The sequence below is a fragment of the Perca fluviatilis genome, chromosome 12 (genome assembly GCF_010015445.1).
Source record: "Perca fluviatilis chromosome 12, GENO_Pfluv_1.0, whole genome shotgun sequence".
In the NCBI taxonomy this organism is placed as follows: Eukaryota; Metazoa; Chordata; class Actinopteri; order Perciformes; family Percidae; genus Perca; species Perca fluviatilis.
Genome location: NC_053123.1, coordinates 89,342 through 102,011, shown reverse-complemented (window position 1 = coordinate 102,011; position 12,670 = coordinate 89,342). Strand labels below are relative to the sequence as shown.

Sequence of the window (12,670 nt, the reverse complement as noted above, 5' to 3'; positions counted from 1 at the left end):
GCCCTAAAGAAAATCTATGTTAAAGTAGTTTATTTATGTTCTTTTTTCTGTTATAACTGACTGTCAAACTGCATAATAAAAGAAAGTTCTGTAGCATTCATTGTTTGAGTTTAACCTGAGCCAGACCGACAACAAACACATCCATACAGCAATAGTAGTATACAATTGTTAAAACATAATAAAATATTTGACCCACTGGTATCGGATCGGTACTCTGTATCGGCCGATACGGAAGTTCAGGTATCGGAATCGGTATCAGGAAGCAAAAAATGGTATCGGGCCATCTCTGATTACATCTTCAACCTGAAAGACTTTGTTATTGTGATTTTGGCTCTGCTACATAGAACATACGTTGATAATATCTGTGAAACGTGGACAGTTTTAAGATTGTCTTGTCATGTCTTTAAAAGCCCAGACCATTTAATCCCCCTCATTCTGTCCCTCATTCTGTCCCATGTCGTCCCATTACTACACCCATCCCATTGCTGTTGCATCCTATAGTGTAGATAACAGGGTGGTGGAGTGTTACCGATCCTCAATTCTTCTCTCTGTCCTCCCTCCACAGCCCAAACCAATCGATGTCCAAGTTATCACTCATCATATGCAGAGATATGCAGTGTGGTTTGGTGGATCAATGTTAGCATCAACTGTAAGTATTTCAAACATGCACCCACACTGCTTTATCAACATGTACTAGTTATACGTTATGACAGGAGGAGGATATCTACCTTAAGATTCACTATCTGGGGATGTAACGATGCATTGTGAATTGGTTCATAATCGATTTAGATGATTAAAGATTACAACGGTTTGACAGGGCTTGACATTAACTTTTTGAGGCACTTGTCCTTTGGACAAGTACATTTACGTTTCACTTGTCCATACACAAAAGTCACTTGTCCAGGTAAAGATTTATCATTTTATAATTTTTTTTGTGTTTTGCTAATTCAGAATTCGTACAAACCGTTGAAAGCATCCAAACTCAGACCTTGTACGATTCACTGCTCTTTAGGTATGCATTTTGTTGCATCTCGCATTTCTCCGGTTTCAGTTTCTATGCAATCTACATCTATGACGTTGATTCTGCCGCTGAGGAGTGGAGTGAAAAGCTTTCGGCCAATCGGAGCGCTGCATTTTAATCCTCCGCCCACCTGCCCCTCCTAGCCAAATGCTTCGCGCGCTTAATTCAATTCAGTGCCTCAGCAAGCCAGGCTGTCTGGATAACTGTAGTCTTAAATGCCATGGCTGAACCGCCTCAAAAAGGGGTTCGGAACGATTTCTTAACGGGAGAGATGGCCTTGCCTCCACATGTCCAGGCTACCTCACCTCACATAGACAGTATATAGAACCTCATCACGCGTTCTGCACCGTGTGGAGACAGACATCGACATCAAGTCACCAAGGGGCAACAGGTAACGAACACAGTCCCATAAACAAATACTCCCCACCCCCCAAAATATAATGATATTAAAAATAAATGGATGATAAGAAAAAAAGCATTCATAGTGTCCATCAGTGATGGGAGTAACGAGTTACAATTCAGACGGATACATTTGCGACACGGACATTATTTTCAGGAGTTTTTTACGCTGCGTTGAAGCGAGCTATCCCGTCACTGTTCCCCGTGGTCAGAGCCAGAACCAGACGGTAACTGACAACATCTGTGTCCTGTCAGTGGCGACAGCAATGTGACCGAGCAACTGACAGATAACATGTCGGGAATTAATGTTTAGTGTTGCTACACGTAATATTACATTTTATCAGCGGTGGAAAGTAACCGTCGGCTACTTTGATTCAATTTTAATTGGGTATTTTTCATTTTCTCCTACTTATTAGGCTACTTCTAGTCCACCACAATTCAGAGTCAAGTAGGCTATCGTACTTAACTATTTATTTTATAGCTTTTGCATCGTCAGATTAATAATACAAAATAATATGAATAAATTATGATGTATTAAAGTGGATAAAGATGAGACTTTTTTGACCCCGTGGTGAAATTCACAAGCTACCTGCCAAGAATACTTCTGCTTCTATTTTGGTGAAAGTAACGCAAAATTAGTGTAGCATTACAATTCAGAGACAATAATATTGTAATATAACTAATTACTCTCAAATGACAGTAACTAGTAATCAATAATGTATTACCTTTTGGAATTAACTTGCCCAACACTGGTGTCAATAGGCTAGCCTATCACACCTGCCATTAGTTGGGGGCAGTTAGAAAAGTGGTGGAATGGCTAGAAAACTAAAAGGTTTTAGAAAGGCCAGGTGCTGATTAACGTAAGATAAAGGTAACTGTTAGGCTATTTATATGATGTGATGGCAACTGACATAATGCAGTGTCACCCATGTCAAATTTGTAAAAGCATATCTGAAAATATCTGACTCATGTTGTTTATTAGCCTATAATTGTGTTTCTGTCAGGCTTCAATCTGTGCTTTTTTAGTAGTTGCTTTAGGCCCATTTAAAGTTGCTTTATGAGTAAATCATTACTTAAACTCTTTAATTTCCCTTCAGTAATCAGAAGAAGGCTACGTGTTAACCTGGTCTAACTCTCATCTTTAACACAGAAGTACTTAGGCATATTTATTAGCTCTCTCTACCTCCTGTTGGTTAGACTAACAAATATATGGGCACAAAATGGACAGGATATAAGAAAACATTTGTATAGTAGTTTCACTACGCGTACAGCCATTCATCCACTCCTCTACACAGTAATAATTATTTATTGTAATCTAGAAGGTAGTGATGAGCCAAACAATGTATTTTCAGGTGGAAGAAGTTTCCATGGGCTATGCCTCCTGTACAACAGTTTGTTTTCAATTCAATGTTAGGAGTGATAGCAGTAATTGTATAACATTTATGGTCTACTTGTATATGGTTATGGAGTAACTAAAAAATCTTGATTGGTGAAATTATATTATGTAGTATGGTGTGACGTATCTCATAGTTTTCTCATTGGTGAGTGCAACGGTGGAGCGTATATTGGCGGTGGGCTGTCGGTGATTGGTGCGCGCAGGGGGGGTTGTACTCATAAAATTTCTTCAAGGTTGGCAGGTCTGCAAACTCTATCAACATTAATAAAATTCAGTTGAAACAGTAGAAAAAAAACGTGTCCCAAGAATAGATTTCCCATTCAACAAGAAAAAAGGATCTCCAGACTCCATAATACAGCCGGTGTTAATATATTGAGATTCTAAGTCAATATTTTAAAGTTTGTCACTACTTTCAGATTCCTAGTCAATATTCTGAGTTACTAAGTCAATATATTGAGATACTGAGCCAATATTTTGAGATACTGAGCCAATATTCTGTGATACTGAGTCAATATATGGAGATACTAAGTCAATATTTTGACCAGAGGTAGTGGTGACTTGAAGTTATACTATATCTAAAATAATTTTGTAGACATAACAATGAATTTTGCCACTAAATGTTGGTGTTAACTTATTTTTTTTTTTTTTTTTATACAATTTCACTTTTGATATTTAATCCAGTGAGCTGAGGTTTTACAATAACTGATGGACAAACGAGCAGCGCAGTAGTAACGTTACGAGGCAGAGAGCCAGCCGCTAAATGAGTCAGATTAACCTAGCATGAACCATGCTTCATCCACACAAAGCACACTGCTATCGCCACGAGTGACATCTGTATTTGGCTCGTTTTCTGTGAACGATGTGGCGAGGGGGTAACGGTAAGGCAGAGTTAGCAAGCTAGTAATCGAGTATTCTACCGATTATTCCATCGATTAATCGGATAAGAAATACTTAGTAAACAGCAATAGTAATTAAAGCTGCGAGCAGCGATGGACGGGCCCTCGCGCCTCTGCGCGCGTCGGAGTTACGGGCGGACGCCGCTCCTTGCGGCCGTGCATTTGCGCGGCACTCAGATGCGGCAAACCGTCACCAATGAAAAGGGAACTCCCCGCCGAGTTCAACGATAGCTCACACAAGACTCTACGTCATACGGTTCATTAGCTGTGAAAGGGGGCGTGGCTAAAGCATAGGGGGCGGGTTCAACCATCACCCATTAAAAATGAAGCCTCTGCTCAGATGAATGATACCTCACACAAGACTCTACCTTAAACGGTTCAAATGTTATGAAAGGGGGCGTGGCTTATGCATAGGGAGTGGGCCAAACCATCACCAATAAAAAAGGAACTCTCTGTTGAGTTCAATGACACCTCACACAAGACTCTACCTTAAACGGTTCAAATGTTATGAAAGGGGGCGTGGCCTGAGTAAGTGGGCGTGGCCATATTATAGGGGGCGGCTCAGTATCACACGTAGACCACACATTCTGAGTTTCATGCAAATCGGATGATGGTTGTCATATAAGGCAGATTTCCTGTTGCCAGCGGGGGGCGCTATGACCAAAAGATAATTTTGGCCTGTAGGTGTCCTCAGGCCTGGACCCTTGTCAATTGTGAGAAATTTCGGGCAGATACGACAACGTACACTCAAGTTACAACAATTTCTTTGTTCATCGCTAAACACTCAAAATGGCCGCCACGCCCACACCGTCTGACGAAAAGTTTTTCTTTTAATAACTTTTCATCGTTAAGGTGTTGGGATGGTACAGACCAAGTTTGAAAAGACCATCGGATGAAATCTCTAGGAGGAGTTCGTTAAAGTATAGCACCTTGACTTTTAGGCCTACTTCCTGTTGCCACTAGGGGGCGCTATGACTTTAAGTAAATATCGGCATTTATTTGTCCTCAGGGTTGGACTCTTATGAATCCTGAAAGGTTTCGAGGTAATCGGACAACGTACGCTCGAGTTACACCCACTTCCTGTTTCGACGGCGAAACACACAAAATGGCCGCCCCGCCACGGCCACGTCCTATGACGAAAAGTTTTTCTTTTAATAACTTTTCATCTTTAACATCTTAAGATGGCACAGACCGAGTTTGAAGTTGATCGGATGAAATCTCTGGGAGGAGTTCGTTAAAGTACGACATGTGGAAATGGCCAAAATCGCACAAATTTCGAACTTTGAAATCAAAATGGCGGACTTCCTGTTGGGTTTAGGGTATGGCTCTAATGACGTTTTTTGTACATCTTGACATGATACATATGTGTACAAAGGTTCGTGAGTCTACGTTAAACGCACTGCAGGGGCTCAATTTTCTTAACTTTCTAGGGGGCGCTAGCGAGCCATTTTTGTGCGCCTATTCCCGAAACCCTTAAAATACGTAAATTGTCACCAGACTTGATGCGACCGCCAAATTTGGTGAGTTTTTGAATATGTTAAGGCCCTCAAAAAGCCTATTCATTTGACGGGAAAAAGAAAGAAAGAATAATTAAAGCTGCAGGCAGCGATGACGGGCCCTCGCTTCTTGCATCGGGGGGTACTGGCAGACGCAACATCACGTGTAGTCCACACCTTGTAAGTTTCATGTAAATCGGAATAACTTTTGCCAAGATGCAACCTGTGGAAAACTCCCTGCTGGACTGAGACAACGTCACCTGTTGGACTCACGCATTTGCGCACATGCGCAACTTAGCCATTTCCTTTTGTAGTTCGCTGCAGACATGAGTACAGTTGCTCCTATAGTTGCACGTTACTTGTATAGCATTCTGTTGTGTTGCCGTGTGCGTTATTGAAAACGTAAGTGCATAATTTCATGTTGCATGTATCTTTGTTTGTGTAATTAACATGAAAGTATTTTTCTTTATTATAGTTCAGGATGCATGCTTATGTCTACTGTAATGCTGGGAACTTACTGCAAATATATCATTCAGAAACAATAGTTAATACTTTGATTCATGGATGTATGTTAGTACAGTGTGGTACATTAGTTAATTACAATCCTGCTGATGATTAGTTCAGCTGCTGCACTCGCGAGGTTGTTGCTGGTTTAATTGTTGAAGCGCATTGCACTGTGCCATTCGCGCCGCTGGTCTGTCACATGACTATTGTACCTGTATGTTGCTGTTATGTTCATTTGTGGTCTTAGAGCACCATCTAGTGGTCAATAGATGTAACTGCGTAATAACCTGTATTGTTTACTACATGGCATCGTGTAAATTTGCTAATTAATTAAAAAAAAATGAAAACCGCCATCTAAAGGCCGATTGTCACCATATTTGGCACACAGCCTCATTAGCACATGAGGAACAACTGCTCTATGTTTTGCATCCATTGGAATAGCCGTTGGCAAGATACAACCGTTCCTGTTTCCACACCCACCTACAGGAAGTTGGTCCTCCGTAACTTGTGCATTGTGTTAGCTATCAATATTCTTTTGATGACTTTTTTTCATGAGGGTCCTCCGTGTCTACTTGCAAGTTTTCGTGCCGATCGGACTCACGTCCCAGGAGTAGTTAGACAAAGTAGGCTTCCCATATGTCAATATTTTGCTGATTAATACAAAAATGAAAAAAACAGCGCCATGCAGCGATTGCCGCCAACTTTGGCACAGATGCTAAACCGGACATGAGGAACAACCTTACCAAGTTTCGGGCGAACCGAATAATTGTTACCACCATAAAGCAACTTCCTGTTTAGACAGGAAGTTCCTATAACCTGCATTTTTTCAACTATCAAAATTCTCTGGATAACCTTTCGTCATGAGGGTCAACAAATACTACCTGCAAAGATTCAAGAAGATTGAAATCACGGCCTAGGACAAGTTCGAAAGAATGTAAAACACCTGAAAAATGCATAATTAAAAATGGCCGCCTTCGGTTTGCGTAGCTAATGAAGGTAAATGGGAAATATGTCTGCAATGATAAGAGCAATATGGGTATTAAGTCTGGTGAAGATCGCGAGCAACTATGTCCAAGTTAAGGCCTTCCAGGCATTAGGGGCGCTATGGAGCCCGCTTACAGGTATGGCCCAAATCGCTGTACGGTCTCGCAAAGCTCCCAGGTGTTTATGTGGGTGCCAATTTTTGTGAGTTTTCCGTATATATTGAGGCCGTCATAAATGTGCCCAAGTGCTAAATCCAATTAGGGCGCTATAGAGCAACCAAACCACTCCCAAGCCTAAATGTGTATTCACATGAAAGAGTTTAATATTCTGCACATGGCTGCAAAAGTTTGAGAGGTTTCGTGCATCCTAAAGTCCTCAAACATGTGTTTGTAAAATGAAGATTTTTTCACGAATACCAATATTTCAGAAATTTTTGAATTTTGTAATTTTTTCTAAAAATAGCACGGTAGAGTTCAAGATGAGACCTATGTTCCCTAAAAAGTTGGTATATTAACTTATTACTTTTGTCGTAAATTCGTGCGCCGTTCGGGCGCTTATGGAGCCCCTCGCAACGCCCGAGCCCAATTACTACAATACTTTGCAATTTTCACCAGTTGTGACATATTATCAAATTTTTGTGAGTTTTCGTGTCATGCTAAGCCCCTCAAAAACGCGACGGAGGACTCGGAAAAATAATAATAATCTGACGAAAAACAATAGGTTCCTTCGCACTTTCGTGCTCGGGCCCTAATAATCTGACGAAAAACAATAGGTTCCTTCGCACTTTCAGTGCAAGGCACCGTTGGGGCCTTGCACTTTCGTGCTCGGGCCCTAATAACTAGAAATGAATGAAAACAGCGCCATCTAAAGGCCGATTGACGCCATATTTGGCACACAGCCTAATTAGCACACGAGGAACAACTGCTCTAAGTTTTGTTTCCATTGGAATAGCGGTTGGCAAGATACAACCGTTCCTGTTTCCACACCCACCTACAGGAAGTTGGTCCTCCATAACTTGTGCAATGTGTTAGCTATCAATATTCTTTTGATTACTTTTTTTCATGAGGGTCCTCCGTGTCTATTTGCAAGTTTTCGTGCCGATCGGACACACGGCCCAGGAGTAGTTAGAAAAAGTAGGCTTCCCATATATCAATATTTTGCTGATTAATAAAAAAAAATTAAAACCGCGCCATCTAATGGCCGATTGCCGCCAACTTTAGCACAGATGCTAAACCGGACATGAGGAATAACCTTGTCAAGTTTCGGGGCAATCCGAATAACTGTTGCCACGATAAAGCAACTTCCTGTTTAGACAGGAAGTTCCTATAACTTGCGCATTTTTTCAACTATCAAAATTCTCTGGATAACTTTTCGTCATGAGGGTCAACAGATACTACCTGCAAAGATTCAAGAAGATTGAAATCACGGCCTAGGACAAGTTTGAAAGAATGTAAAACACCTGAAAAATGCATAATTAAAAATGGCCGCCTTCCGGTTGGGCGGAGCTAATGAAGGTAAATGGGAAATATGTCCGCAATTATTAGAGCAATTATATGTATTAGATCTGGTGAAGATCGGAGCAACTATGTCCATGTTAAGGCCTTCTACGCCTTAGGGGGCGCTATGGAGCCCGCTTACAGGTATGGCCCAAATCGCTGTACAGTCATGCAAAGCTCCCAGGTGTTTATGTGTGCGCCAATTTTTGTGAGTTTTCGTATATATTGAGGCCGTCAAAAATGTGCCCAAGTGCTAAATCCAATTAGGGGGCGCTATAGAGCAACCATACCACTCCCAAGCCTAAATGTGTATTCAGATGAAAGAGTTTAATATTCTGCAAATGGCTGCAAAAGTTTGAGAGTTTTCGTGCATCCTGAAGTCCTCAAACATGTGTTCATAAAATGAAGATTTTTTCACGAAAACCAATATTTCAGAAATTTTAGAATTTTCTAATTTTTTCTAAAAATAGCACGATGGAGTTCAAGATGAGACCTATGTTCCCTCAAAAGTTGGTATATTAACTTATTACTTTTGTCGTAATTAATGCACATGTTAGGGGGCGCTATGGAGCCCCCTGGCAATGCCCAAGCCCAATTACTACAATACTTTGCAATTTTCACCAGTCGTGACGTGTGCAAATTCTTGTGAGTTTTCGTGCATACTAACCCCCTCAAAAATGCAACAAAGGACTCGGAAAAATAATAATAATCTGACGAAAAACAATAGGTTCCTTCGCACTTTCGTGCTCGGGCCCTAATAATCTGACGAAAAACAATAGGTTCCTTCGCACTTTCAGTGCAAGGCACCGTTGGGGCCTTGCACTTTCGTGCTCGGGCCCTAATAACTAGAACTGCAAGCAGTTATGACGGGGCCCAAGCCTCCGATGCCATTTGCCTCCGATGCAATTCGCCTCCGATGCCATTCGCCTCCGATGCCATTCGCCTCCGATGCCAGTCGGCTGCGATGCCCCGGGGAGCCGCGCCAGTCGCCCCCGATGACCCGCGAAGCTGCGCCAATGCGGGACCCGAAGCATTACGTAGGGGCGGCAAACGTTGGTGAATATCGAGAGGTTTGATGCACGAGGTCTGCGGTACTCTGCCGTTGCAAATGTAGTGGTTAAAAGTTCGTCTCCACGCATATACAGACTGCTTTTAACAATTCTCTACTATAAACAAACTTCTTAACCCCCCTGACCACAGGGGACAGCAGAGAGAAATGAGAGAGTGACTTCGAGGGTGGAGATACCGGCAGGTGTGGTGGTTGAAAGAGCAGGGGAGGTGGTCAGGTTGTTGTAAATGGTGTCATAGGCGCCGATTGATGTTTTCCTCCGAGGGTGCTCACAGGTGCACGTGGTTAAAAAAAAAAAAAGTAGTCGAAAGTTGTTTGCATTTCAGAACCATAGGAAATCGACAGCGGCCGACACGAGCACACGCGGCTATTAACTCAATAATGAAGCCGTAAAGTAGGCTTTCAACTCAGGACAGAGCCACTTCTCACAAATACAAATAGGATTGGAGATGAGAAGTTTAACTGACACGTGACCGCGATCAACTTCGTGGGAAATTAAGAATCAATGCCACCGACATAACCAATCACACTTTGACAGACTCTCCACCTAGCACCAACTGCAATGTTTAATTGCACGGTATCAGGGTGTATGAATGGTGTTGATTTTGGATTGAAAAAGTGGGAGAAAAGAGTAATATTTGTCCACTGTGAAGGTTGTAGAAACTTTGTCAGGTGGGTTAAGAAGTTTGTTTTAATGTATATAACACCAGGGGAGCACGCGAAAGCGAAAACCAAAACATAACGGTAGGAGGTAAACATCAGTAAATATTGAGAAGTGTGACCTGCAAGGTCTTTGATACATTCCCATTGCAAATATTCCATTAACGTTGATTAACAGGGCAAAACACTTTTATGTTGATTATAGCGCCCACTAATGGCCGATCTTTGCCAAATTTGGTACAGCGCCTCAGAACGCCATGCCGAACGAGCACCACAAATTTTGTGTTGATTGCTTTTACTGTGGCAGAGATATTGCAATTGCAAATTTCCCATTGAAATGCATTGAGAAAAGTGGTGGGAAAACAAATGAACGTTGCTTATAGCGCCCCCTAAAGGCCGATCTTCGCCAAATTTGGTACAGAGTATCGTAGTGGAATGTTGAACAAGGATCTCAAGTCTTTTGGTGATAACTTTAAATTTAACCGAGATATGATATGATATGTGTGTGGTAGCTAGCTAGGACAATTTGTTTGGTTGTCAATTTGGCATACTTTAACATAGCAAAATTATTTCCATAACTTTTTGTCAGGTCGATCTGGAGAGGCTAACTACCAGGTTTCGTGCAGATCGGTCGCACAGCCTAGGACGAGTTCGAAAAAGTTGGTTTTGCACGTTGTGCGACACTGCGAAAAAACGTTTGTGCGGAAATGGGCGGGGCCTACATCAGGCAATTCAGCTTGATTCAAGGAACACGTCGATGTAAGAATTTCTAATGTGTGATGTGTATTGTGGGTGTTAATGACAAAAAACCATTATAGCGGCACCTACTGGTCCACATGTTTAATTTTTGGTATGTTTGATCCACGGCCCATTGTCCATCTACCCTGTAAATTTAAAGTTGTTCACATTAGTGTAAGTGGTGAATCTAGAGTTTGGTCACATTGGGTCCCATAGGCCACGCCCACTTTGACCCCTCGGTACTCCATTCTAGGGTTGGCCTCAGAATTGGCCACAGATGTTACCCATCAAATTTCGTATAAATCGGATGAGCCGTTCATGAGATATAAACTTTTTGTACTTGTAGCACCCCCTGGTGACCAATTTTGGTAAAACGCATGGGGTACCTCCAGAGGGGCATGGCAAAGAATAACCTAAAGTTTGGGGTTGATAGCATTTAGTTTGGCTGAGATATGCCAAAGTTGGTGTTTTCATAGTTAGCTACACAAATTTGTTTGTGCGTTATATGCGCAATTTTTATCGTATAAAAATTCTTTCCATAACTTTTAGTCAGGTCAGTCTGGAGATGTTACGGTCCAAGTTTCGTGCAGATCAGTCACACGGTCTAGGAGGAGTTCGAAAAAGTAGGTTTTTGATAAATCACGATTTTTCACGCATAAAACTATAGGCGGAAATGGGCGTGGCCTATATCACGTGATTCAGTTGGATCCAGGGAACGCGTGGATGTATGGTTTTTGAATGTCGGGTGTACGGTGTGGGAGTTATAGCACCAAACGCGTTTTTGTCTGCTATAGCGCCACCTAATGGTGGAAATGGGTCATTGTTTGCGCCTGAGGTCCTTGCGGGGTTTTGGACCAGTCCTGCAAAGGGCAACCCCCCACCATGTACGGTTTATGCTGCAGTCGGAGTTTTACGCGGAGAAGAAGAAGAAGAAGAAGAAGAAGAAGAAGAAGAAGAAGAAGAAGAATAATAATAAAAAAAATCCATAGAAAAACAATAGGGTTCCACGCTCCGCTGGAGTGTGAACCGCGTTGCCTTGCAACACGCGGTTCCCTTGCCCCCTCGGGCTTGGACCCCTAACTAGAACTGCAAGCAGTTATGACGGGGCCCAAGCCTCCGATGCCATTCGCCTCCGATGCCATTCGCCTCCGATGTCATTCGCCTCCGATGCCATTCGCCTCCGATGCCAGTCGTCCGCCATGCCCCGGGGAGCCGCCCCAGTTGCCCCAGATGACCCGCGAAGCTGCGCCAATGCGGGACCGGAAGCAGGACGTAGGGGGGGCAAACGTTGGTGAATGTCGAGAGGTTTGATGCACGAGGTCTGCGGTACTCTGCCGTTGCAAATTTAGTGGTTAACAGTTCATCTCCATGCATATACAGACTACTTTTAACAATTCTCCACTATAAACAAACGTCTCAACCCCCCTGACCACAGGGGACAGCAGAGAGAAATGAGAGAGTGACTTAGAGGGTGGAGGTACCGGCAGGTGTGGTGGTTGAAAGAGCAGGGGAGGTGGTCAGGTTGTTGTAAATGGTGTCATAGGCGCCGATTGATGTTTTCCTCCGTGGGTGCTCACAGGCGCACGTCGTTTAAAAAAAATGAAGTAGTCAAAATTTGTTTGCATTTCAAAACCTTAGGAAATGGACAGCGACCGACACGAACACACGCGCCTTTTAACTCGATAATAAAGCCGTAAAGTAGGCTTTCAACTCAGGACAGAGCCACTTCTTACAAATACAGATAGGATTGGAGATGAGAAGTTTAACTGACACTTAACCGCGATCACCTTCGTGGGAAATTAAGAATCAATACCACCGACATACCCAATCACACTATGACAGACTCTCCACTTAGCACCAACTGCAATGTTTATTTGCACGGTATCAGCGCATATGAATGGTGTTGATTTTGGATAGAAAAAGTGGGAGAAAAGAGTTACACTTGTCCACTGTGAAGGTTGTAGAAACTTTGTCAGGTGGGTTAAGAAGTTTGTTTATTGTAGAACACCAG

The 12,670-nt window shown here is 42.5% G+C and overlaps 1 protein-coding gene across 2 annotated transcripts in view; it reads left to right on the top strand.

The window, feature by feature from the left end:
- LOC120570408 (actin-related protein 3-like) overlaps positions 1-12,670 on the top strand; it is an 82,406-nt gene that overhangs the window by 44,557 nt on the left and 25,179 nt on the right. For both annotated transcript variants that reach the window (XM_039818734.1, XM_039818735.1), the window contains exon 11: positions 566-649. In XM_039818734.1, the coding sequence (XP_039674668.1) occupies positions 566-649 (84 nt within the window). The remainder of the gene's footprint in view (positions 1-565; positions 650-12,670) is intronic.